Source organism: Leuresthes tenuis, unplaced genomic scaffold (genome assembly GCF_036924035.1).
Source record: "Leuresthes tenuis unplaced genomic scaffold, fLeuTen1.0.hap1 SCAF_17, whole genome shotgun sequence".
Classification (NCBI taxonomy): Eukaryota; Metazoa; Chordata; class Actinopteri; order Atheriniformes; family Atherinopsidae; genus Leuresthes; species Leuresthes tenuis.
Window position 1 is genome coordinate 20,819,326 of NW_027325371.1, and position 26,810 is coordinate 20,846,135.

At 41.9% G+C, this 26,810-nt stretch overlaps 3 protein-coding genes across 3 annotated transcripts; 2 read left to right on the plus strand and 1 right to left on the minus strand.

The window, feature by feature from the left end:
* Nucleotides 1-446: 446 nt before the first annotated feature.
* On the minus strand, nt 447-3,312 carry elof1 (elongation factor 1). Its single transcript, XM_072369151.1, has 4 exons — nt 3,059-3,312; nt 2,440-2,562; nt 2,292-2,362; nt 447-1,018 (listed from the first exon to the last, which is right to left on the minus strand). The coding sequence occupies exons 2-4, from the start codon at nt 2,553-2,555 to the stop codon at nt 954-956; spliced, it is 252 nt and encodes an 83-aa protein (XP_072225252.1). The 5' UTR covers nt 2,556-2,562; nt 3,059-3,312; the 3' UTR covers nt 447-953.
* A 1,523-nt stretch (nt 3,313-4,835) lies between these two features.
* On the plus strand, nt 4,836-7,883 carry tmem205 (transmembrane protein 205). Its single transcript, XM_072369228.1, has 4 exons — nt 4,836-4,936; nt 5,895-6,001; nt 6,087-6,250; nt 6,410-7,883. Exons 2-4 carry the CDS (start codon nt 5,902-5,904, stop codon nt 6,710-6,712), a joined length of 567 nt encoding a protein of 188 aa, XP_072225329.1. The 5' UTR covers nt 4,836-4,936; nt 5,895-5,901; the 3' UTR covers nt 6,713-7,883.
* Nucleotides 7,884-12,324: 4,441 nt separating this feature from the next.
* rab3db (RAB3D, member RAS oncogene family, b) lies at nt 12,325-22,641 on the plus strand. The gene is made up of 5 exons (XM_072368351.1): nt 12,325-12,613; nt 16,906-17,142; nt 21,334-21,452; nt 21,825-21,949; nt 22,046-22,641. The coding sequence occupies exons 2-5, from the start codon at nt 16,906-16,908 to the stop codon at nt 22,231-22,233; spliced, it is 669 nt and encodes a 222-aa protein (XP_072224452.1). The 5' UTR covers nt 12,325-12,613; the 3' UTR covers nt 22,234-22,641.
* The last annotated feature ends 4,169 nt before the right edge of the window (nt 22,642-26,810 follow it).

The window sequence follows — 26,810 nt, forward strand, 5'->3', positions numbered from 1 at the left end:
AGGTTGGATCCCTCTCACTGTTACAGGACACACAGCCATTCACACTTCGATCCTGTCCCAATGCAGCTTCGCCACATAGAACTAGCAGAAGTGTGCCATCTAGTGTTGCTACCATCAGTTTCTTAGTTGGGTTTTCATTTGCCGTATGATCAATTCACCAAATTAAAAATAGGAATGTAGAATTTCTGATACTTACTTTCCATCTGTTCACCTGAAAAAAAAAACCTGATGGGCTGAATGTAAAGGACCAGTTCACCCTAACGTGTTAGTTTGTGTTTCTAACCCTCTTTTCCTTATACGCCTTTCACTAAACATGACATTTGTGCAATAAAAAAAAAAACACCTCAAAATGGTTATTGTGATTTTATTTTTCTCTAATCATTGTCAGCACCTCAAAGGTACACAAATGTGACAAGAGAAGGGATAGAAATTACATGGTTGTGATCTTCTTCTCACAGTACAAATATAGATATATACACTAGTCCAAAGCAACAGAAAGTCTTCAGTGCATTCGGGGTAGAACAAAAAAAGACGACACATCACATCAGTAACGTTATCTTATTAGCGTCTAGTAATAAGATTTTCTTTGTCTAGAAACCAAAAACCTACCATCAGAGGATGGGGACTTAGGTGATAATTTGGTCCAAAACGGAAAAAAAGAAATTAAAATAAAATTTTTAAAAAATCAGCACTAAAAACATAGAAATCACTGACATGTGAAGACATTTAAATAAAGGGCTGTGATGCAGACGGTCTGCGGTGAATACGGCCACTCTGACCCAGCCAGAGGAATGTGTCGCAGTCTGCAGGCCACACTGGAGCTGAGCTAGAACGAGGAACGTGACACACGCATGAGAAGAATGACGTGCTTTGCTGCTTTGTGTTAACTCGACTGGAACTCGTTCACCGAGAAGAAAGTGAAGTTACGGAGAAGGTGTGTTGTGCAAACGCGACTACTGATTGGCTGCCTCGCAGGCGTCGATCCAGTCACTGTAGACGTCCACTGGCTCAGACAGATCTGTGGAGAAAAGGTTGAGGAAAACCACCTTTGCATCTGCCTTCATTCTAAATGATTTACAGTCATTTTCAATTCAACCAGGTCAATCAATACATGTTCGATGAACAACATCGCATGACATATTCAACTGTATCACCATTAATTTAACAGGAAAACTAAATCTATCCTGACTGCTTTCATGGGAATTTAGTGCATAAATATTGCCGGGTGCTGCTAATGAAATGGACTTGAAGAACTGATCATCATCAGTGAGAGCACCTCTATAAAAGCAGACGTTTGCTGCTCTGGAGCATTCAGGTGTGTGTTAACACAATATCAAGGAGGTAAGACATCAGCAACGACCTTAGAGAAGCCCATCAATCTCAGAAGGGTTATAAGGCCATTTTCAAACTATCTGGAGACCGTCATTCTACAGAGAGAAAGATTATTCATGAGAAATCACAGTTTAGATTTGTTGCCAGGTGTGGATGTACCAGCAAGTTCACCCCAAGGTCAGTTCATGACAGTATGTTTCGAAAGAGCAAGTATGGTCTGTTTGGAAGGGCTGCAGGAGAAAGTCTCTTCTCTCTAAAGAGAACATGGCAGCACAGCATAGGTTTGTAAAGCTGCACCTGAACAAACCACAAGACTTCTGGAACAATGTCCTTTGTCAAATGAAAGCAAAGTGGAGATGTTTGGTCATAATGCACAGCAGCACGTTTGGAGGAAACCAAACACAGCATATCAGCACAAACACCTCAAACCAACTGTCAAGCACGGTGGTGGAGGTATGATGCTTTGGGCTTGTTTTGCAGCCACGGAACCTGGACACCTTGCAGTCATTGACCTCTTCTGTACACCAAAGTAGTCTACATTCATATGTGAGGCCATCTGTCTGACAGCTAAATCATCAACAGGACAATGATCCCAAACACAGCAGCAAATCTAAAACAGAATGTGTGAAAAAGAACAGAATCAAGGTGTTGCAAAGGTCCAGTCAAAGTCCAGCCCTCAACCTGGTTGAAATGCTGAGATGGGACCTTAAGAGAGCTGTGCATAAACCAATGCTGGGGTTTTTTTGTACTCTGCTTCTACACTTTGGTTTATTTTTTTGTTATACGAATAATAACACTGTGTCATATGTCATGTGCGGCTGTACTTTCCTAAATCTAAGACCTGGTGAGAACCACATGATATTTTTACTACATCCAAATCAAATCAGCTCCATCCTCCACACCCGGGTTCAGTGGAAGTGGCAACAGTTACGCTTGTCTTTTGTTGTTTCAAAGGATACAGGTTATAGGAGTTTGGAACTCTTCCAGGCAGACGCTGCAGGATATAATCCCCGTGTTGCGGGTTCGCTCCCTGGAAAACAGTGACTTCAAATCATGATGCCTGTGATGCATGCACTTCAAGAGCAGTTAGACAGAAAGGTTACTCACATTTTGACGTCACAAGATTTCTCGTGGTTACAGAACGGGCAGGTGAACTGAGTGTCCAGGTTACCAGTCATTTTCTTTTTGGGAGGCGGCTTTCTCTTTGATTTTCTGCGCCCCATTTTGTCACTACAAGAAAGAAAAAAAAAACAGCCTTTCAAACTCTTTAACAGACTTTAGCTTTTTTTTTTTTTTTTTTTTTAAATAATGCTCATTTTTATTTGACCACCTGTTTCACAGACAGTTGTCTCGAGGTCTAAACCGTTAAAAACAAGAACATATTTCATCGCCACCTCAGAAATAGTAACCTGTACAGCACGCAGACTCTAGAATAACACTTAAATTGGTATTAATTTCACCGTGAGTCCTGTCCGAAGCTCACATTTCTTCTACAGAGCTCAAACTCGGCAGGTAGCGTCAGAACATTTGCACTCGGGCACCAAAAGCTTCCACTGGGCGGCCGTTAAAGGCTAACAGCTGCTAGCATGTGCACAACAACAACCTGACCTAAAAATGGTTTTTCGCGTTTATCCTGCACATGAATATCGGAGCCGAAATGCCCCGCACCTGTGTCAACATGTCGCCGTTTTTCGGCCCCTGATTAACAATCTAACGGTTTTCTTACCTAAAAGATGCTTAACAGCGAAGGATGCTCGTGAGATTCGTTTGCAAATTGATCCGGATGCTGCATCTCAACGAACGCTTTTGATTGGTTGCTTGAGAATTTGAGCACGCTCTGGTTGGTTCAAAAGAATCCAATAACGAATCCCGTTGTCTAACTCCCGCCCCCATTGAGATATTACACAGACCTGCTTCAGATGAGATGAAAATACTCATAACGGTGCACATGCTATGACTTTCATTAAAAAAGACAATTAAAACAAAGCAAATAAGAAGAGAAATTACAGACAGTTACTGCTACAGATGTATGTGTCAAAAGGTCTGAAAAGATTTATTCATAGATTAGTATTCATATTATTCAATAAAATATGACATTTGTAATTTAATATTGCATTACGAGACAGAAAACAGTTCAGGCGAGACTCTTTTAGCAGTATTGAGTATTACACTGTGTCCATATAGGATTCAAAAGGAGCCAAAATTAGGTCAATGAAACACAAGTGTCCTGCTGGTTCTTGGTTGGAAACTGGGGCATCAACCATTGTCTGTCAGTAGAGAAAAAAACAAAAACGCTCATCTATAAACAGAAATGTAGCATACGACTCTCATCATGCATGCACTTGGGAAAGTGCTGAATGAAACACTTGCCAACATATCCATTTGCCAACTTTACAAACTAAATTTCCAGAAAAGTTGGAATTTTTTTTCTGAAATGCAATAAAAACTTAAATCCCCAATCTGACACATGTCCAAAGAAATTACCTTCATTATGTTCACTGACCAACATCATCGTATTGAAAAAAAAAAACAAAGACGAAAAATATATAGGAATACACAAGTAACAGTGTTTTGAAAGATTCTACAATCAGAAGACTGACTGGTGGCAGGTGAGGGTGTCAGGATTGGGTATGAAAGGAGCATCCAACAAAGGCTTAGTCTTTACAACCACCAATGGACCATGGCTCAAACTTTCATGCAAAACTTGGTCCAAGAATTATTGATCAGTTCAAAACAAACATTACTCAAAGTAATATTGCAAATAAATACAGTCTCTCTACTCCATAGTACATAATGTATGATAAATTGTCATACCACTGTCATGATTATAGCCACATGGGCTCATGAGTACTTTGGAAAACAGTTTTTTTCACTAAACACAGTCCACTTGCTGCACCCAAAAATGTAACCTAAAACTGTATTAAACAAGGAGAAAGCTATAGGGTAGACACATATTTTAAGCCACTGTTTGAACATTTCTATTCCTTTGAATAGTCTTATTTATTTAAGAGTAGTATCTTTATTGGGGGCACTTTAAGGAACATGATACATTGAAACCTTAAGCTAATACCCTATAATGACTGGTTTAACTTCAAAACAACTTATCCTGTATCCTAATAAGTAAATTACTTGGGCCCACAATATTGAAACTTAGTTTTTTTAATACTGGTCATACTTAAACTGAAATAATCTTGTACTTTAAAAGTAAGATAGCGGTAGCCTATTCTTCCAATGTTCTACCATAAAGGCTTACATTTGTGGCTCTGCAGTCTCCCCTCCAGCACCCTCAAAAAGATGCTACTCTTTTGATATAAAACATATTCGTGGAAATATATTGATATGTATATGTATATATATATTTATATATAGATATATAAATATATATATGTAGAATTTTTAATTGGTTGTATGAACCAATTAAAAATTACATAACAATAATGTTTTAACTATCAAAGACTCCCATTGGTCTCTCTTTAGTTGAGGGGCGGGGCGTTTGGACAGTTGTATGATAGAGGAAAAGGCAGGCAGCTCCGAGGCACCTTCTGCACCTTACACACGTTGAGAAGTGGAAGTAGTTCATTCGGAATTACGCGCTGAAAACAAGGTAAGCAATGAGATTGGAGGTAGGTGTAACGTGTTATGGTTGCAATTATCCAGCTGAAGTCGTAAATGAAGCCAGCACCGCTGCTGACTTTATGTAACTGTCATAGCTGAGGGGCTAAAGCTGGTTAGCTTGACTAGCAAAGTGTGAGCAGCTGGTGTCACCCTACAGGTCTGCCTCCACTCTCTTATGCTTTTACTGTTCTCCTTTTTTTGCCAAAATGTCGCCTACAGGATGCTTCTATTCTTAAGGAACACTGAAGGGAAGTTCGCGCTCTAACTCTTTTCTCTTATCTCATGCTGAGGACTTTATCGGCTCTGCTGCAGAAGTGGAGAGCCACACGCAGTGCGTTTATCTCTTTGAACCTTGTTTCTGCTGACCTGAAATACATGCAGTGCTGTGCAGAAGTCTTCATCCGCCCATCATTTCTTTCTATTTCGGCTTCCAATGAGCCAGGCTCTCTTATAATATTTTTAATGTGTTCTTGAGCCATAGTTCTCCAGACTGTTAACGTTTTTCTGTTGACATTGTCTGCCTGTCCTTGCACCATTTTCAGGGGCATGTGAAGCATTTAGCTGAAGGCATGAGCCAGTGTTGTGTCTACACATAACCGACTACTTCACAGAAAACCTATTAAAACTTGAGTTTGAACTTGATCCCTTGTCCACAGTGAAAAGTTTGCAAAACATACATTTGAAATACTGACTTGTTTGGGTTCCTGCTATTGGAGTTCATTATTAAATTTGACTCCCAATATATAATAAGCATTATTATATTTATTTAAGAGGTAGCTGGTCATAAAGCAACACAAAATGTTTACTTAAGATTTAGTTAGTAACAGAAGTGTGTTGTCTTTCCTGTATTTTTGCATATGCTTGCATAGCAATGGGATCTGTGAACCTCAAACAATGATAAGTTAACAGGATCATGTAGGCTGACCATATTTTTTTTTTTTCTCAAGCGACGCCATGGCAACAGAAGGGGAGCCAACGGATTTAGTCAAAGTGTTGCACCTGCTGGTGCTTTCCTTCACCTGGGGCATGCAGGTCTGGGTCTCCTTCATTGCAGGTAAGAGGAGTCACGGCTCCGACTTATGCGTTTCCGTTTCAAAACTGATTTTGACCTCTTTTTCTTTTTTTTTTGTGGCCTGCAGGGTTTGCGCTGGTGCAGCAGGTTACGCTGCACACCTTCGGCCTGGTCCAGAGTAAGCTCTTTCCTGTGTACTTCTACTGTCTGCTGGGAAGTAATTTTGTCAGCCTGGCTGTGTATGCTGTGTACCACCCCAGAGAGCTGCTGGACTGGCACGAAAGCCTGCAGGTTTGAACATGGATTCCATCTCAACATGTAGAAAGAGCTGTTAGCATAGAAGCGCTAACAATACCACACAGTGCCGTTCGTCACGTGGGTGATTCTGGTCAAAGTCCTTGTGAGATCATGAGCAATGACGTTGGTTTTTGTCCTCCTTTTAACTCCCAGATGCTTCTTTTCTTTGTGGCACTGATCATGTCGGGTCTGAATGCCCAGTGGTTCGGTCCAGCAGCCACCGAGGTGATGTTCCAGATGAGGGAAGTGGAGGAGGAGCATGGATTGGGGAACCAGGTTGGTCTGAGCAGCCAGAAGGAGCAGTATGCCAAGCTTAAAGAGCAGGACCCCAAGTACAGAGCCTACAAGAGCAAGTTTGGCCGTTACCACGGGGTGTCCAATCTCTGCAACCTGATAGGCTTCATCTGCACCACTACTAATTTAATCTACACAGCTTTGAGCTTATCCACCATTTAGAGAAGGTTAAAGTCGCAGTGTTTCAAGTCTTCAGACCTTCATCGGCTAAAAGTCCTGTCGTTGTGGATGGAGGACGACCACAAGAGTGACTCAAAAAGCAATTAAAAGTTGTCAAAAAATGTGCAAGATCATTTTTGCAAAGAGATGGACTCAAATGAAAGTGTGAATGGCATTCTATAAATTGTAGTTTTGCATCGCTTCATCCACCGAAAGTGTCTCAGTGTGCCTGTAAGTGAGCGAATCCAGCGATTATGGCGGGGGTTAACCCTACCCTCTTTTATTTCTAAGGTTGCACCTGTCAGGATTTATTAAAATATCAGCTGGTCCTCACAAGGTCTTTAGATTAGGTAAATACAAACTTTGACTTAGAAAATAAATAAATAAATTGTGCCGTCATTTGTTCAACAAAAGCAATGTCAAAATGCAGAAATAAGTGTTAAACAACTGAGAAACCCCATGATTCAGTAACCTTTAGCATCAATAACTTGAATGAATTTTTCTCTGGATGATGTTTATCAGTTTCTAACATCACTGTGGAGGAATTGAATCTTTCTCATTGTAGAATGATGGACTCCAGATAGTTTGGAAATGGCCCTTCCCAGATTGATGGGCAGCAACAATAGCTTCTCTAAGACCCTTTCTAATATCAAACCTTATTAATCTGAGGTGTATTCACCTTATTTCAAGGCCTGTTAAGGACCAGATTTTATATAATTTTTTTAAAGTATGTCCTGATGCATGACACCTTAGAACTGACTGTTTATACTCTCTTTTTCACATGACTCTTAAGTGCTGCTCACTTTCCTGGCTGGCAGTAAGGAACTTGTGAGTTTGTTGGTCCTTGTTTGAATAACGGGTCTTGCAAAGCAGGGTGTGGTTTTTTTGCAATTCTATGTTGTTTTTTTATTTTAGGTGACATAGTGAATCACTGTGCATTTGAAAATATCCTTTTAAAAAATACAGTGAAACAAATCCCCAAACTTCTGTTATGTGTAATTCCTGTCGTCTCCAGCAGGGGGTGACATTTAGCTTAGCACAGCATAACAGACTTTTAATTTCTACAACGTTGTGCCTTTTGATATTGTAACAGAAATGTATTTTATTTTTGTTGACACTGTTGAATTAACATTATAATTGAGAGAATAAACAGAGTGTTGTTGTATCTTTTTAATCGCACTCACTCTTTTTAATCGCTTTAAATGTTCCGACCCTTTGTTTTTGTGCTTTAACTGATGCATGTGATTTGGATCCATATATTCTCAACCAAACACCTGTGTTACCATAGTGCGTTTGGAAGGACGCTGTCCTTTTAATCCTTTTTGTTTCACACTATTGAGTGGAGCCAGACCTAACAGACTGTGCCTGGATTCAGAATAGGCAGGATTTAATGTAATTAATAGTGATGCAAATCAGGTTTTCAGAGAAGTGGCCTTGAAGGCAGAGAACAGTGCTTTATTGGCCAGCTACAGGATCAGGGAACTACTATCCCCCTTCACAGTTATACCAGCGCTAATGGTTTGTAATGGAGTCATTTTAATATAAAAAGTAAATGGTTTTCCCAAATGCTAATTAAAGTTTGTTGCTTTGAGCCTGCTATTATGATTTTTATTTGCCTCATAGCCAATAAACACACTGCACGGTATGAACAGCAAGAATTCTCTATGGGAATAGTGTAAGGTTTGGTTTTTATGTCACCTTTCTGGCATGTCAGTGCACCTTTTGTCTGGTCACATACACTACAAGGAAGTTAAAAGGGTGTCTTGAGGAAGAAGATAAGCCACAGGGTGCCTGGCGCAGTGGCATCCGGAAATAAGCCATGTTTAACCAGGGAACAAGTTTATCCACTCTGCTGTTAGTGGCATGGAAGAGAGCTTTCAGATGAACTGTGAACACCCTCAATACAGCTTGAAAAGTAGCAAACCATGGAAAGAACCCAAAAGTCCCCCAAAAAAGAACGAAAACACAACTAAAACATGGATATGATAATAGATCATGAAAAGAGCGCTGTGTGAGCTGCTAATATTCTTCATCTCCAAAATCAAAACACGAGGAAGTGTGGGAGCAAGACAACTTGCAGCAGACAAGTTTGATCATTCATCCCTCATTCCTGACTCACACAAGGAAGTGAATTCCTCATTTTTGTGAGCAGGTGAGAGTTAAAGACGCAGTTGTACACTTAGAGCAGATTGCTGCTTGTTCAAAGTCAGTTGTTTAGTGCTGTAGCTGCAGAGCGGGCCTAAAGCAATCTGTTGTGTTAAATTCATTTTGAGTAAGCTTCTTTATTCAATTGTGTGTAATGAGGAAACGTGGACTCATAATAATTGTCTGGTTTAAGTAATGGATCAAGGACCTGTGCAACATATAAACACTGACTAAATCATAAGAGGACTACTTTCCTCAGACTGACTGAAAATTTTAAACATACTTATTGGGATCTTTTTTTTCTAAGATAAACTGATAACAAGTTTCTTCTGTGGTGCTAACAATTGAGGTGCAGCCTAGCTTGACTAAAGGAAAGTCCTGAGGCCTCGCTGTTTGACATTAAGTTAATGGTCATTCAAGTGATTTTGTGGTGTTTGTAATGGGAAAAGCTGCAAGAAAAAATAAGACAGATTTTCTATAGGGTAAACATGTTTGGCTAGCAGCAGCAACTTGTTCGCTGCATTAGCATACTGGCTGGAAACAGGGGGAAACAGCGAACCTGGTTCTGTTAAATCTCTTTCATTTCATTTGCACAATTCTAGTGGAAGTTGTAGAAACTATAGGTCAGTTTAAATGTTGCCTAGGATTATTAAGAACACAACTCCAACAGAAAATCCAAGACTTCAGGAAGAATCTAAGCGGTAGCCATGATAAGAGCTGTTAGAATTCACTAAATGTGAAAGTGATATATATTTTTTCTTTTAAACTGGGTTGTATGATTCACCTATGAGCAGTTGGTGACTAGCAAGCAGTAGACAGCAGTCAGAGCACGTTCTGTTTGAAGGATCAGGGAGGAACACTAACAGGAGATCTTAGCTTAGAGCTACTCTTAGTTTGGCTAAGGGGCCACAGCAGAGGGAATTTAGGGCATCCAAAACAACAACAAAAAAAATGTTCTTCAAAAATTTCATAGTGAGTTGAATGAATACTATTTGAAGTGAAATTTACATCGTGCCACATTTGCATTAGACAGTTGTTTACTCTGTCACACTTTCCTCAACCAAAGGACGCCCATGCTGCTGTGTGTCATTGTATGCACTGTGGGTTTCCAATGTAACCTTCTGCGGATCAGCTGTGACTAACATTTCTGCTTGTCTAATCACAAAATACTAAATGTGAGATGGTAAAAAGGAATGAAAAGCTTGGTAAAACATAATTACCATCTTTTGAATAAAAGCAAAAGTAATATCCAGCAGTAAGCCATACAACAAGTCTAACTCCTCACGGACTCCGCTGATCTGTGGCTGGATAGGTTGGGCAGCCATGCAATGACATGAAATACCATTGGACATTCTTTAGTTGAAAAAATTAATGACAAAGTAAACGACTGTCTGATCTGTTTGTCTCAACAGCTACGAAAATGTTTAAGTTAAAAAAATTCACTCTTTTGTGGTGCCATGAGTAGCTCTTTGCTTTGCTCTGCCGCCAGATTTCCTCTCAGAATTCTCCACATTCAATCTCCATTTATTTGGACCATCGTCCTTGTAACACCTTACATGAGTGCAAAGGGAAGCTATCAACTCATCATTCAGCTCACCTGAATGATGTTTGTGTTTGTCGCAGATAATGCTGTGGTTATGATATATAGATTTTACTGGAGCAGAGCAACGGTCTGAGAATGTTTCAAGTGACCACAAGTTGATACGCTGTCTTAACGGGCTACTTTTTAATCACAATTTCTGTCATGTTTAGCCGTCTGACAAAAGAAAATGGAATAATACGTGAGTGACAGCAGAATCTTGCTGCATCAATATACATTTAGCAGGAAACACCTTTTGATATTGAGTGATTTTGAACTGTATGTGGCAAAAAGGATGTTGCAGCATTGGAACAACCTGGAAAGCACAAATAAGTACCACCTTGTAAGTCTTTGAGGAAGTAATGCCCAGGAGGAGGATATCCAACAAGTCTGCTACAACTTCTGGACAACTTAGCTTGTCAGCGGTAGGATAAGCTCGGTACGTAGTGACACAGAACAATGTGGAAGTGGTTTGGTTAAGAAAATAATAAACGATGGTCTGAGGTGATAGTGATGCATTGCAAAAAAATCTAAAATGCAGCGTTCACTGAACTGCTATGAAGTTTTTGAGGTTTTAGTTGTTTTAGATAGTGAAAACTTCTTTTGTTCCTGCTGTTAGCTGTTAGCTTGGCTCTCTCAGGAGAATTCCTCGCAGCTTCTCCAAACAGAGAGCGCTCTGACTGCTTCCTGCGGCAGGCAAGGTAACGACTCAAAAGTACTTAACACAGCCCCACTTCCAAAAACCTTAACCATCCCTTTAAATATGTTGTTTATCCATTCATTGTTTGTGTACCTTCTGGATGTTGCCAATGCACAGGTTTATTTGGTATATAGAATTGCTTCTTGCAGTACTATGTTAAATAGTAGGTTTCCTGCTGTGCACTGTAATTCTTTTCTTCCGTGGATGTAATAGCATGTGCATGTATGTGTGTGAAGCACTATGGATAAATAAAAACAGAACTGTGCACCTTTTAGTGAACATTTATTTCCCAAAACATGAGAACACAAGCTACAGCCTACAGGTAATATACATCTTGAACTATGAACTAGGCGGTAACTTGGGAACCACATATTTTGGAGCTCACAGTATTTTCACTTTCTGTTCTCAGAGAAACCAAAGCCTGTTTTCTCATAACAGGTTACTTTATGCCATGATCTAGAGAGAAAAAAGGCTGAGTTCCAAAGACAATAAGATCAATTAACTTGTTGTCATGTAAAAATTAGCTTTCGATTAGAGTCTATCTCAATAATAAATAGACAATGCTGCTGTCAGCTTAAGTAGTCTACATGTATGTGAGAACTTTTATTTTAATGTATCTGAAAAACGCCCCCTTTTCCTTTAAACCAACTACATTTATGGCCTACTTTTATATGCTCTCCCTGATGATTGCCATATTCCAGTGTTCTATTTACGTCACTGATCCTTAGTTGTAAATAAAGATGGGGGGGAAAGTAGCTATTGCACTTACCTCAGAACAAGTTTATATGCAGTTTAAGGTAGTAAACATATACAGCCATGGACGTAAGTGATATCAATGTTAAAATGAGAATTATTCAATAGGGTACATGCAAAATTAGGGAGGAACTGGGGGCTAAACTGAAAACTCATCTTGTTTTTGCCCATAGAGGGATAGTGTGGTAAAGTATTTGTAACTAAATATATAGTGGAAGGAGAGGTAAAACAAACATATAGACTTAAACCCAATATCCTGGACACACACCTGTAGTCTGCGGAGAGATATTCCAAGATACGCTCATGGTTTTTGCTTAGGGTGTGTGCGTTAGTGGCGCTCGCACGCACACGTACGCCCCGTGGACAGCCCTCTCTGCCCCTCGCGCTGCTGACGGTTTGGCAGCTCGGTAACCTTTAACGTTCGCCTCACTGTCCGCCTCAGCTGTGCCTCAGAGGGAAGCCCGGCGACGATACCAGCTTTGTACACAAACCGTGAGCTGCTCCGCTCCGCCAAACTCTGGCTAGTAAGTAGCCTCTTGCGGAAGAGAAGCACGTCGTCAACTGCGGCTTTAACTCTGGAGCAGGAAGGATTTTTTTTCTTCCCAAGGAGCGCTCTGAGAACAGTTTCTGATAAGCTAGTTCTCCTGGCACCTTACGGTCGGACGGAAGATAGAGTCCAGAGCCAACAGGGAACCGAGTTGGACGTGTGTTTCCCCCCCACAAGAAGGTAAGTTTCTGGGTTCAGCGGGTGGTTTTTTTTTCTTCACGCTTCATTCATGTCTGACTGCTTCTTTAAGCCTCAGTCAAACTCACATTCAGTCCATTTTATTTATTTATTTTTTCTTAAAAAAAAAAAAAAGAAAGTAGGTCTGTAAAGATGCAATAAAACATGTTTAGGTTGAACTCGGGTCACTGTTTTTGTACTTTCTGAGTCCTAATGGTAAAGTTATATTGATGTCTCAATCCTCCTAATTACAAAGCAGATGTGACAGCTGTCAGCTAATCGATTGTGGTCATTTCCTGTTGCTTAGACAGCCTGCTGGCTCCTGGCTCTGCAAACAGTGCCAGCTGAGGGCCCTGAATGCACCATCATTAAACTCTATACACTATAATGGCCTGCATTTGTTTTATGGGAGATACTGATGCCGCCTTGTGCCATAAAAGAGTTCCATTCTCTGCCTCCTCGGAGATGACTGTTATGATATCCTGGCAGATGCTGATGTGGGACTCCTTATCAAAGTGCCCAGTGTAATCTGTTCAGCCAGAGAAGAGATGCTGTTGTTGCCAGTGTCCTCATATGCTTCTACTTCTTTGCCTGTGGACATCCCGAGCGCCGCAGTAGACCTAAAGGACACACGAGTTGGGTTTGATTCGGTGTCTGATCTGAAAGCACATAAAGAAGTACCTCAGATACCCTCACGGCGGCATCATGTGATCGGGGATTTCAAAGCCAGTGTCTTGAGCGATTATAAAGGCTCCAGAGTTCTGACTCGAGCGCAGGCCTTTAGGTAATACCTAGAGAACACTTTTCAGTCTAAAATGGGCTGTGTTTAGAGAAAATGCGGCCGGGCAAGGTTGTGAAAGAGCATTGTGTTATTTTTTTGTCGGCAGGCAGCAGCGTTTCAACATCAACGAGCAAACAAGATAGCACAGGTTGATGCGTAATGATGAAATGCCTGCAGCTCATGGCTTTCAGTGGGTCTTAAAGTTTTCATATATCCATCACACTATAATATGTGTTTTGTGAAGTATACATAAGATCATTTTGGTTATTTTTTGACACCAAACTGGACTACTACTGTACTATTATCCTCTTGTACTTTATCCTCTCTGCAGTAGATATTACACACAGGCACCTTTCATTTTTCACTAATGATCCTCTCCTTTAATCTTTGTAGCAGTGAGATCATAGATATATCTATCACACTCTGAAGACCTCCATCTGGCCATTTAAAAGCTGAAACAACTGCCTGCCCTGACCGCTAATGGGTCTTGCAGGCAGCTGAGTCCTACTCTGGTCTCCACGGAGACGGGTCTCGCCAGACAGAGGCAGGGCTCCGACACACAGGCTTTGTGGTTGAAAGGATACACACGACCAGCTCACTGCTCTCCTTTTCACACCCAAAGCTGTACAGCTGCTGAAAGGTAATTTCATACCTGCCCCCTCCCCCCAGGAGAGATAACACTGAGATTAATGGTTAAAATGGAGCAGATGGACAGATGGCATAACTTCCTGTAACTTTACAAGTCACAGTTTAAAGCCTTTATTTGACAATAACAAATCTTTAATCTATTCATTACATATCCTTGCTGACACATTGGTGTGTCTTTGTGTGTTACTACCACTTCATAAAAGCATTATCTTCTAACAACTCCAGTGGTCAAACACCACAGGACAGCAGTCATGAACAGCTACATCTGTCCAGGGGCCATCGCTTCTTTGCAAAGCACAAAACACCAATTAACAACAACCGTTTTGTAATAGAAATGGCTCGATTTCTGCTGGTCGGTGGTAAGTTGCAGATTTCAACCAGCTAACCACGCCCACTAGATAAAACTCAGAAAGACCTTGTTCGGTTCCTCCGTTCTGGGCTACCGTACGGACATAAAAAGAAAAGAGGACCTGCACCATGTGGATTTAAATGTCTTGTAGACACCTTTTTTTCCCCATGTAATTTTACATCAATTAACTTCATATTTGTGTCAATGGATTTTCCTACATTTTCAAGTCATTTACTGAGGGGAAAAAAGGGGGCGGGGCCACCATCTAAATAAGGCGTGCAATCCCTCATTGAAATAGATATTCCTTTGTAATAAATCCAGAAAGAAATGAATAGCACGACATAAGAAACCACTCCTGATCCCATCTGATCAATCGGGGCTTACACGAAAGAATGATATACCCCACAGCTATGTGCCACCCCTGTGAGAGTAATGGGCTCAGACTGGCCACACCTACAAACACTTTGCTGCTGTTCAGATGTGAGTTTTTCTAAATTTAATATAGTTTTAAAGAGAAGATTTCTTGTTTTTTCTTTTTTTTTTTCGACTGCTGCTGGGATGAGATGCAGTTTTATGCCAGGTGTTTCTGCATTGAGTTTTCCCTTTTATGTGCACTCTAGGATCTCGTAGTGGTGCTGAGCAGTCACAGAGTAAAATATGCTGAACGACATTCCTCAGGGCAGCAGTGCGTTTTACTCGATTGACATTGATCGAGCTTGCGAGTGGACTCAGTAGTTACGTTTACATGGTCAGATTTTGATCAGATTATTCATCCAATCAGAATTAAAGTGCCTTATCTAAACAGCTTAATCAGATTAGATTGAACCAGTGTGGCTCAGTCAGAATACAAGTTTGATCAGATCAAGAGCAGCACTGCAAATCATCTGAAAACCTGATCGACAGGATACTGATGGGCACTTTTACTTCTGGAGATCTTCGCAGAGTTAAGGGTTGTTAAACATTTCAACAAGTTTTTCGACAGTGCTCCATTCACGAGGGGTAAATTCAGAGAAGACAACTCTTGCTCACTTCTGATCTTCTCCTCAACGAGGCACAGTGAAATGAGCTGCGGAGGCCCATTTTCAACCTTTACATTTGTAGACGGCAGCAGAAGGAGGCCTGCGTCTTGTTGGCTTTCCTGATTCGACCACAAAAAAACTGCCACTGTGCCTGTTGTCTTCTGCAGAATGACACATTTAGAATTGAATCAGCAAAACTGAGAAAACATGTTTGTCAATGTAAACATCGTCAGTGATGCTCAGAGGCCTGTTCTAACACGTAGTGATTGAATTATTTTTAAAAATCAGCTTTAAGCGTCAAAGTTGAGTCTTCATCTTTGGATAAGCGCTTGACTAAATAATCCAACTGCAAAATCCATTTCCTACTTGTCAGAATTCAAAGCTTTTCTCAGTGCTGAAAGTTCTCTTACTGATGATGTGAAGGTAAACGATAAAAGGTGGTGGGAACAACCCTCACTCTTTCCTTGGCCATCACCATGCACCACTTGCTACATGACTTAGGTTCCATAGGTCATGTAATAAGACTGACTGACACTGACTTGATATTTCTACATCAGACTATCTGGAGATTAAACAATAGTTTCTGAAGAAAAAAGTCCATTCACGCCATTGCTCTTCTGCTGGGGTCCCCCATGGTTCAATACTGGGTCCCCATTCCTTTGCAATATACTCCACCTCCTTGCACCAGGTCACCTGCTTGCGTTGCTTCTCGTATCACTGACATGCAGATAATACCGAACTGTGCCTGTTTCATCGCGAATCGGAGCTTCTCTCTCTGACATATCCACGTGGATGGAGGAAAGCCTCCGTCAACTACACTTATCTAAGACAGAGTTGCAGGTCATCCCAGCCAATCAATCAATCCATTCAGCACAGCAGAAAAAAATATACCCTTAACTATCCCAGCAAAGGTTGCAAGAAACCTGGTGTTGAGCCTGATGACCAGTTGTGCTTCTCTTACCATACACCTGTTTCCTGGTGATATTGTGCTACAGTTGTCTCTCACCTTGATCACTGCAGTGCTCTTTCCTTACAGATGCAAGTCACTAATGCTGCATACACGGTGACTTCTGAAGTCCCAGCTATCTCAGCTCAGTCATACAGGTTTAAGTCCCCAATACACAAGGCACTCTCAGTCCAGGCTGTTCTCAGTTGTGGTTACATGAGGGCGGAACGGTTTACCACATACTACTACTACCGCTACCACTAGTAGGGGTATCACTCTACCTTCAAGAAGTTTCTTTAAGACTCTTCTGTTCAGGGAACATCTCCTCTCCTCACACCTCTGGTACCCTAACATACCCAACCTGCACTTACTTGCCTTTATGCACCCTCTTTGATGGCTGTACTCGCTGTGCTTGTGTTTTGTCTTTGAACTGTTAGATTCTGTCCTTGCTGGTTTTGAGGAGTGTCAGCCATTGTCATATGTTGTCTGCAGACGAGCTGTTCCTCATGTTATCGTTGGTGTTGAGATTGATTTCTACTCCCCTGTATCTAGATGGCATCAAATGACTCACGGCTCCAGCAGCAACCCTCACAGAAGGATGCGGCCGACCAGAACTTTGATTACATGTTTAAGCTGCTGATCATTGGTAACAGCAGCGTGGGGAAAACCTCCTTTTTGTTCCGCTACGCAGATGACTCCTTCACCTCGGCCTTCGTCAGCACCGTGGGCATCGACTTTAAGGTCAAGACTGTCTTCCGTAATGAGAAGAGGATCAAGCTGCAGATTTGGGTGAGTGGCTCAAAGATGTTTCTGCTTTTTAAATTTTCTGTATAACGCCCGATCGCTGCACTGCCCTTTGTTGGCCAACAGAAAGCATAATCAGCCGGCATTGCTTGTCAGATTACAGCCTTAGTTAATAAACTTCCTCATGCTTGGTAGATTTAAAAGGAAAAGGAAGGAATGTGAGTGTGTGAAACACCATTTTACTGATCAACTGTGCCGTGAGATGGAAAGATTAAAAGACAATTTTCTAAGACAGTGTTTGTGTCTGTGGGTTTGGCTGTTGTGCAAGTGCAAAAAAAAGCATGACTTCCTCGTGTTTTTGCACACATTCTTACTTCCTACTTTTACCTGGCATCTGCTGAAAGTTCACAGAAATGGTTGAAGGAGATGACTGGTAAAGCTCGGTTTTCAGGCTTTGTATGTCACAGAGCTTAATGTGAGGCCGGGTCAAAGGGATGTAATTTGGGACTTTATTCATTCACGAGGCAATTTTTTCATGAATTAGCATTATATGAATACAACTGTAATGAATTGGGCTGATTTGCATTGAATTCATTTAGATTCTAATTGGATTTCAATGAACTGGATCCTGGACTTGAACTGGGCTTGTTTAATCTCTATTTAAAGTGCCTTGAAATGAAATGTTGTGAATTGGCTCTATATAAATAAACTGAATGGAACTGACATGTCAAGAGTTAACTAGGATAAGATAGTGTGAAATGTTTATTGTACACGGGCATGCAGTGTAGGGCATGGCAGCACTCACACAGCAAAAAAGAAAAAACCCAGTTATTTTCTTTCATTGAAGACAGTACATTTTTACATCCTCTGTCGGGCTCAGGTCGGAGCCGTGGACCTTCCTTAACCATGTCTTTGTAACGTGTGCACAGCCTCTTGTTAGAAAAAGCACACAGGAGTCCTTTTCTTCCCAGAAGAAGATCTTGATTACTGATTGGTCTGACCACAGTACACGTTACCACAGTGTGATTTGCACAGTAAAGTTTTTAAATGGCATTTGTGAATATAACCCCTTTATTGTGGTGCTTAACAAAGGCTCCCCACGGTGATCCCTGGTCCATGTGCTCGTATCACCTATTGCTGAGTGATGGTTTTCGCTGCTGTGGCATCTGAGGGGATAAAAAACATCATGGGTGTCCAGCTTCAGTTCAGTACACCTTTTTATGAATTAAAACTCCTTCAGATTCCTTGAATTGTTTAATGATACTTTGCACTGTTACACATTCAAGTCCCTTCCAGTTTTTTTTTTTTGTGAAACATTACATCTGGAGATCCTCCGCCCATCAATCCTTCTCAAACTACTATCCGTACTTGGATTTATTACATTCCAGCAAAAAAAGACTACCTTTGGGTTGTGCTGTCTGCATTTGAGTAAAAGTGGGAGTAAATGTAAGATAAATGTAACACAAATCATGCTCTGTCGTTCCAAACCGGAAAAAGTCCGCTTATCAGAATCTCTGCTGTTTCAGTGTTGTTTTTAATCTATAATCACTTACATGAGGGTGGCATGTGTGCGTAACACAGTTTATACAATATGATAATGCATATCCGTAATGTTCTCCCCCCACCAGCGCACTCCCCGTAGCACACAACAAATCCTATTGTATACAACTGTTCAAACAGATGATGCATTTGAACTAACAATCTGTTAGCCGCTGTGTGATCAACAAACATTCATCAGCAGCTAAGAAGCCCACACCAAAGCACACACACAGTTACCTACCTGACCAAACATGTGTCACTCATAAAGGACATGCAGTGTTGGTGATATCCTCCAACAGCTGAGAAGGAGGGAGAGAGCGGAGCCCTCAGAGCGGTTATGAGAAGGTGGGCTTATTGTGTGCGCCTGGCCCTGACATCGTCACTAACTCCTCGAATGACAAAGAGACGTGGTATTTCCGAACCTCAGGAAGCAGAGGAAGTACCCTATCAGCATCTGACAGAGGCACAATGAAGATTTATGGCAGCGCCAGAGTAGCAGTGTGTTTAAAGGGTGTGGGAGCAGCAGCCATGTCTTAGTATCAACTCCCTCTCATGTGCTGTTAATGATCAACTCTCAAATGTCCTGACTCTTAAATTCACGTTAGCGACCATCTGTGAGAGGATTCACCAGATCCTTAGACAAAGAGCATTATTGATGAGCCCACTGTGGCAGCTGCCAGATAAGGCGCCGCCGTGGCCCTTTACAGTGAATTCACAGAGTCTCGCCTTTTTGTCAATGGAAGTGTGTTTCTGATGGTTAAGCAAACATGCACACACCTTTTGCACACTTTGCATGAACGCATCCACACGTCTGCTGTGTGTGTGTGTGTGTGTGTGGTGTCCCAGGGGATGTGCTCCACAGCTTTGCGTCGGCAGCTGATACAAACCCCGGTGACGCATGTTTAAAGAACAGGGGGCCCAGTGACGTCAGAATGTCTGACTGCGCAGAAAGCTGATTTAAGCTCTTTCCTATCTGTCATCACTCATGCACACATTAGTGTTTGGGCCTGTTTGTAGCTCCCCTGGAGACTGTCTGTTTGGTTAGACATCCCATTATGCTGCCAAATATTTGACCGCTTCTGCATGGATGAGATAAAGATGGAGGTGGAATGATTTAAACTTTACTAAAACAAAAATAAAACCTGCCGGCTCTGCCGTCTCCGCTGGGAGGATTTCTACAATAGGATGATTTGAGCTTTCTTGCCCAGTGCAGTCCTCGCTGTAATAGAACATTCATGACCCTTATTGGCCTCCCGTTACCTGGACAACTCATTCCTGCTCCTTTTGGAAATGAGGGAAACATCAGAGAAACAGGCCGGAGGTGCAAATGAAGGAGTCAGACGGGTCCTTTGCCACACACTGAGTTGAGTGATCTTCTTGAGGAAGTTTTAGAATCCTTTCCATAGTTTTCACTCACAGCTCTCCTGTCGGGGCCATGCTTCCTGCCAATCAGCCAGGTTCCACATCACCTTAAGCTCTGAAACACTTTTAACCGCAGACTCATTTTTTATATTTAGGTCTTTTAGCTTGTTTTAGAAATGCAAATTACAAGATGTTTCCTTTATTTTTTTTCTCTACTTGATTGTTAATTAAAGCTATTAATCAGAAGGATTAAATTTTTTTGAGGTATGTTTTACACAGCAGGAATGTCTAACTGTTAATGGTAAAGGATTTATAGGAACCAACGAACGACACCACTTTATTCTCCGGTCCACCTTTACTCGGGATAGCGCAGTTATTCGAATCGCTCAGTCACTGTTTGCTCCACCTGAACTGTATCAGTAGCAACTAAAGGCTGCCATGCACCATAGCAGCTAAAGGCTGCCATGTACCATAGCAGCTAAAGGCTGCCATGCACCAATAGGAGCTAAAGGCTGCCATGCACCATAGCAGCTAAAGGCTGCCATGCACCAATAGGAGCTAAAGGCTGCCATGCACCATAGCAGCTAAAGGCTGCCATGTACCATAGCAGCTAAAGGCTGCCATGCACCAATAGGAGCTAAAGGCTGCCATGCACCAATAGGAGCTAAAGGCTGCCATGTACCATAGCAGCTAAAGGCTGCCATGCACCATAGCAGCTAAAGGCTGCCATGCACCAATAGGAGCTAAAGGCTGCCATGCACCATAGCAGCTAAAGGCTGCCATGTACCATAGCAGCTAAAGGCTGCCATGTACCATAGCAGCTAAAGGCTGCCATGTACCATAGCAGCTAAAGGCTGCCATGTACCATAGCAGCTAAAGGCTGCCATGCACCAATAGGAGCTAAAGGCTGCCATGCACCATAGCAGCTAAAGGCTGCCATGTACCATAGCAGCTAAAGGCTGCCATGTACCATAGCAGCTAAAGGCTGCCATGCACCATAGCAGCTAAAGGCTGCCATGCACCATAGCAGCTAAAGGGTGCCATGCACCATAGCAGCTAAAGTCTGCCATGCACCATAGCAGCTAAAGGCTGCCATGTACCATAGCAGCTAAAGGCTGCCATGCACCATAGCAGCTAAAGGCTGCCAGCTAAAGGCTGCCATGTATGCGGCTATATTTTGGACAACATGGCCCCCTTGTGGTATACAATTATATACAGAATGACTGAACAGAAATGAGTGATTTTACTTGTTTTGTTGACTTTGATAAATATAAAGTGCATTAGACCTTTCGTTATTTTTAAAATGTGCTTTGTTTTTTTTGTATGTACTTGCAGGATACAGCAGGGCAGGAGCGCTATCGTACCATCACTACAGCCTATTACAGGGGAGCCATGGGCTTCCTGCTCATGTATGATATCACTAACCAGGACTCCTTCAACGCAGTGCAGGACTGGTGAGCAGCTGTTTCCAAAGGTTTTTGTGTTAATAACGACTCTTAAGAGCAGATATATTTGGTGTGAGTAGCCCCACCGTGTGGCCTGTTAGGAAGTGTCACGTGTTAACATAAGTTGTCTGTTCTTCTTTTGGATTCACTGGTCCTCTTTGTGTCTTTCTATATGAGCCGTGTGCATTCATTTCTGTACACATTTACTCCCCAACCCCAGCAGATATAAGATCTAAACCAATCTTTACCAAATCTTCTGCTTAATTTAACTCCAAGAAAAATGTTTAACATGATTTTGCCATAACTGGAACTCTACCGTTCATACGTCTGTTGAAACCGTTTAATTGTGTGTCCTTCAGTGAATATGTTTCTGTCTCCCAGGGCAACACAGATCAAGACCTACTCATGGGACAACGCTCAGGTGATCCTGGTTGGTAACAAGTGTGACTTGGAGGACGACCGGCTTATACCTACTGAGGATGGCCACCGCCTGGCAGAGGATCTGGGTAAGGCCTGTCATTCACGTATCCGAGCACGCGTGTGTTCACTGTAAATCAACTGAAATCACACGCAGCTTCTCCCGTACTCTTGTTCGCTCCCAGGCTTTCAGTTCTTCGAGGCCAGCGCTAAAGACAACATCAACGTGAAGCAGGTGTTTGAATGTCTGGTGGACGTCATCTGCGACAGGATGAACGAGAGCATTGAAGGAGACGCCAACCTCATTTCCAACCACAGGAGCCAGAGTTTTAAAGACTCACCTTCAGAGAGCCACGGGGGCTGTGCTTGTTAAGTCACCTGCCTTTTTCTCGAGTCTCCCAACACACACACACACACACACACACACACACTGATCCTCATCTGAAGAGAAAAAAAATGATTTTCTGTGCCTCAACCATGGAAAGTGCTGCACCTCTTCCTCTATCTTCTGCTTTGTACAGCTGGTGGAGATAATCTTCATGAGCTCCGTCAGATCCATCCACTCCCCAGGCCCGGCTTATAAGGAGGCACTCTGTCTCCCTCTGTCTCTGCGTTCTCAACCCTTCGGCTCTTTGGTATAACGACTGTCCACTAAAACCTGCCCCGTACTCTGTCCCCACATCAACCTCCTTGACAGCTGCCGCTTCATCCGGCATTTGATCTTTACAAAAATGAAAATACTTGTGTGCAAATGTATATTTGTGTGACAAATATCTCTACAGATGGCAGCAAGCGAGTGGAACACGAATAGATGGCTGGAAATCATACAGAGCTACTTCAGCCCTTTATGAATCCCCTTGTTTGGAAAGATTTTGTAGTTTTCCACAGATGATGGCAGTTACAGCCTCATTCGTGTGAGCTGCATGTATTTTAACATGTTACATAGTATAGGAATGAAATGTGTCTATAATTCCTCCAGAGGAATTTCTGACGGATTTTAACTGGTTCCAAACTGACAGTTGCAAAGTGATGCTGAATATCTGGGATGCTCCGTTCATGTTAATGATTAAAGGAGCGAAGCATTATGGGAATTTATCCACCAGATGCAGCAGTTGAGCTGTTTCCAATGTAAATGTGAGGCCAAGCTGACAGCTGCTGATGACAGTATCGTGTTTACTGACCATTCCTTTAAGCCCAGTTTAAATGAGCTGTTGGCCTCCTTTTAAAGGGATTTTCTTTGTGTGAAGTACATGCGATTATCCAGAAAGTAGTAGACAGATGTCAGAGCGCTGTCAGTTTGGATAATCAGACGGCGCTACTGATGGGGGAGCAAGCTAAGAACTACTAATAAGGGACTCACATAAAAGAGCAAAATGAAACTTTGAAACTTTAGAAGCAGTTCAATGGAAAGCTACATATACTAAGTACCATAGCATCATCGGACAGCTCGTCTCTTAAATGAAGAACGTCCATGTTGCTATGAGTCACACCCGTTAGCTCCCAACACATCCTGCCACTAATCAGTGATGCTGGACTTGATGGGCAGCTTACTGCTGGGCATAACGTTTTACTGTCTTGGAGTTGGTCTTTTGGGATCGGAGCGGCAGGATTGTGAGTCACAGCAGGATATGACATGGAGCAACATGGAGTTTGCTATAATGTAAACAATCTGATGCAAAAGCGACACAGTGTAACGTTCACTATATGCAGCGTTTGCGTGAACTGCTTTGAATTTTTTCAAGTTGAAGTTATTTTTGGGGGGATAAAATGAGTTCTTCTGGGCACGTGGTGAGAAGCTCTTAGCTTAGCTCCCCTGCCAGAGTTCCTCTCTGCTGCCGGCAAGACGCTGTATGAAAAAACTGTTTGTCACGTATCCTGCCTCAGATGCTCAATCATCCCACCGTAGGTCTACCATTCAACGCTTTTTCTCCTGGACACAAGCTCTCACCACGACACACACAAACACACACTGCAGCATGGCAGAACCGTGGGCATGAAGAGCATGCTGCTTGTAATAACCGAGTAGTTACAAAGTGGTAAATGATGTTTAATTTGTTCCCAACATAAAGCTGTTCTGGAGAACTGCAGCATGGCGTGTGTGTGCACTCAGAAAGGGAAGAACACTGATATCTCAGACTGATAAGTCGAGGCCTCAGATGTGCTATTACAGCTATCAGGAGGAGCATTTTATTCACTTTATTCTCACTTTATTAATGTAATATTTGTTATCGTTGGAAGACAATGAAATTAGGTTTTAGATCCATTCCACATGTTTGCCACAATTTGATTGTACATAAATAGTTTTTGTTTTCCTTTATGATATCTTTCAACCTTCTCCTCCCTGGAGTGTGTAACAGATTTTTTCGAACCGCTCCGTCATTATGATTTGCAATACCTTTTGACTAACTGTTATCACAATGGTTCCTCATGTGCAGACCACTAACTGTCAGTGTCGGCCATTGCGACTGTGCAGTGATAGCACTGTGTGGTGTTATGTCCAAGCCCTTCACCCCGAGCAGGGGTTGGGACACAGCGAGTGGTCAGCCCACTCATCTCTCCTGTCAGTGTCGGCTGCTGAGTGGCGATGTGGTCTTTACAGATAGCTGCTGAGATGTCATCTGTACCACACTGAGCTTCGATGCTCAGTGTGGGGTCATATTCTCATAACACTACCTGTATTCCATAATCTGTGCGCTTCTGCGCTGTATTAAAACAACGAAGAGGCGTCTCAGAGCGTTGTCTGGGACTAAAGGAGCTTTTAAAGGTGGCTGCTGCTTCAGTACAAACTGAATGTGCTAAGACTCAGAACAGTTACTGAATTTTGAACCACTTGGCTTTGGTATGAGTAAAATACTGAGAAACGAATGACTCTTGTGTGAACACATTTGTAGCATCCAGAGCTGTTAGTTCTGGATCTGCTCTTTCTTTCCTATGCTTATGATCTTTGTTTTTATGTGTTTTATTGATAGCTTTCTAACAGATAGGAGATCAGACCACTTGCTCCCTATTGTTTTAGGTCCTGTTGGATAAAAGCATTGTTAACAAGGATAAATGGAATATGTTGACATGTGTATGAAAATAAAGAGTATATTCATTAAAAAAGGGAGTGTATTTTATAAATCAGTCCCATGGTGTAAAACCTGAAGCGTGCACACTTGGTTGGTTAATCTTTGTGGTCATGACAACATCAGAAATATAATTCATACTTCCTAACCCCAAACATCAGGCCCAGGCGTTCACATTTTATCTGAATAGCCAGAGAAACCCCCTCTTAATACATGTTTCCTCATCATCTTCTTCCTGTCACCGTGTGAAACACAACTTCCTCCCCCTGTGCAGGACCTCGGCTGTCAACTCAAATGTTTAATTTGTCACTAAACGGTCTCAGAAGATGTGGACATTAATATAGTCGTGTGAAAAACAATGTATGCTATTTTGCAATGTTAAGACTTTTCACATCACAAAAAAGAAAAAGAAAATCTGATCCTTACCAGGCCCTGAAATTAGGTAAACACAGCCTCAGATGAACAACACATATGACACAATGTCATTACTGATTTGACAAAAACTAAGCAAAAAAAGACAAGCAGAAGCTGTGTTTGAAGAATTAAGCCCACCCTTCCAGCTTATTAAAAGGGTAGGTAGCAGCCAGGTCCTGCTGTCAAATACACTTGATTAACTGATCATTAGCAACGATAGAGAAGCAATTTTTGCTACCCATCTATCTTTGAAGGGTTATAAAGCCGTTTCCAAACTATTTGGAGCCCATCATTCTACAGAGAGAAAGATTATTCACAAGTGGAAAACATTCGAGACAGCTGTCAATCTTCCCAGGAGTGGTCGTCTCAGCAAGTTTGTCCCATGGTCAGACTGTGCAATGATCAGAGAAACTGCGGAAAAACAAACAAACCTAAGAGCTACATCTCAGACTCTACGGGCCTCAGTTAGCATGTTAAATGTTAAAGTTCATGACAATTCAGTTAGAAAAAGACTGAACAAGGAATGACTGTAAAAAGAAAGACTGAATGGCTTGTTTGGAAGGGCTGCAGGAGAAGGCCTCTTCTCGCTAAAAACAACATGGCGGCACAGTTTAGGTTTGCAAAAAACTGCATCTGAACAAACCACAAAACGTCTGGAACAGTGTCCTTTCGATACACTTGACCAAAGTGGAGATGTTTGGTCATAATGCACAGCAGCACGTTTGGAGGAAACCAAACACAGCATATCAGCACAAACACCTCAAACCAACTCAAGCACGGTGGTGGAGGGCTGATGATCTGGGCTTGTTCTGCAGCCACAGGACATGGACACCTTGCAGTCATTGAGTCCACCATGAACTCCTCTGTATACCAAAGTATTCTAGAGCTGAATGTAAGGTCATCTGTCCCACAGCTGATGTTTGACTGAATTTGTCTGAAATGTGTCATCTTTTACTGGAAGCCTTCATGTCCACTAAATCCCACTGTTCCTTACATCACTACTTCTTTCAGAACAAGCTTGTAAATAAACGCTGAAATGCAATTGAACTGGCAGGGATGGGCCGCTACGCCTCCCGGGGCTATTTATCATGGTAGAAGAAACGTGGTTGTCTGAAGTACTGATAATGCTCGAAAAAACATGCGAGTGCAGAAAGGAGATAAGAAACCGTTTAGGTCTGCCTAGTGCAGACTGAACGCACGCTGCTGTTTCTGTTAGTGCCCCCGGCTCCATGCAGGGATTAAGCTGACCCCTGTTAAGTTTAAATTAGTTAATTAAGTTAGTTAGTTAGTTAACTCTATCTATCTATCTATCTATCTATCTATCTATCTATCTATCTATCTATCTATCTATCTATCTATCTATCTATCTATCTATCTATCTATCTATCTATCTATCTATCTATCTATCTATCTATCTATCTATCTATCTATCTATCTATCTATCTGCGTTTTGCGCAAACCCAATTTGCTC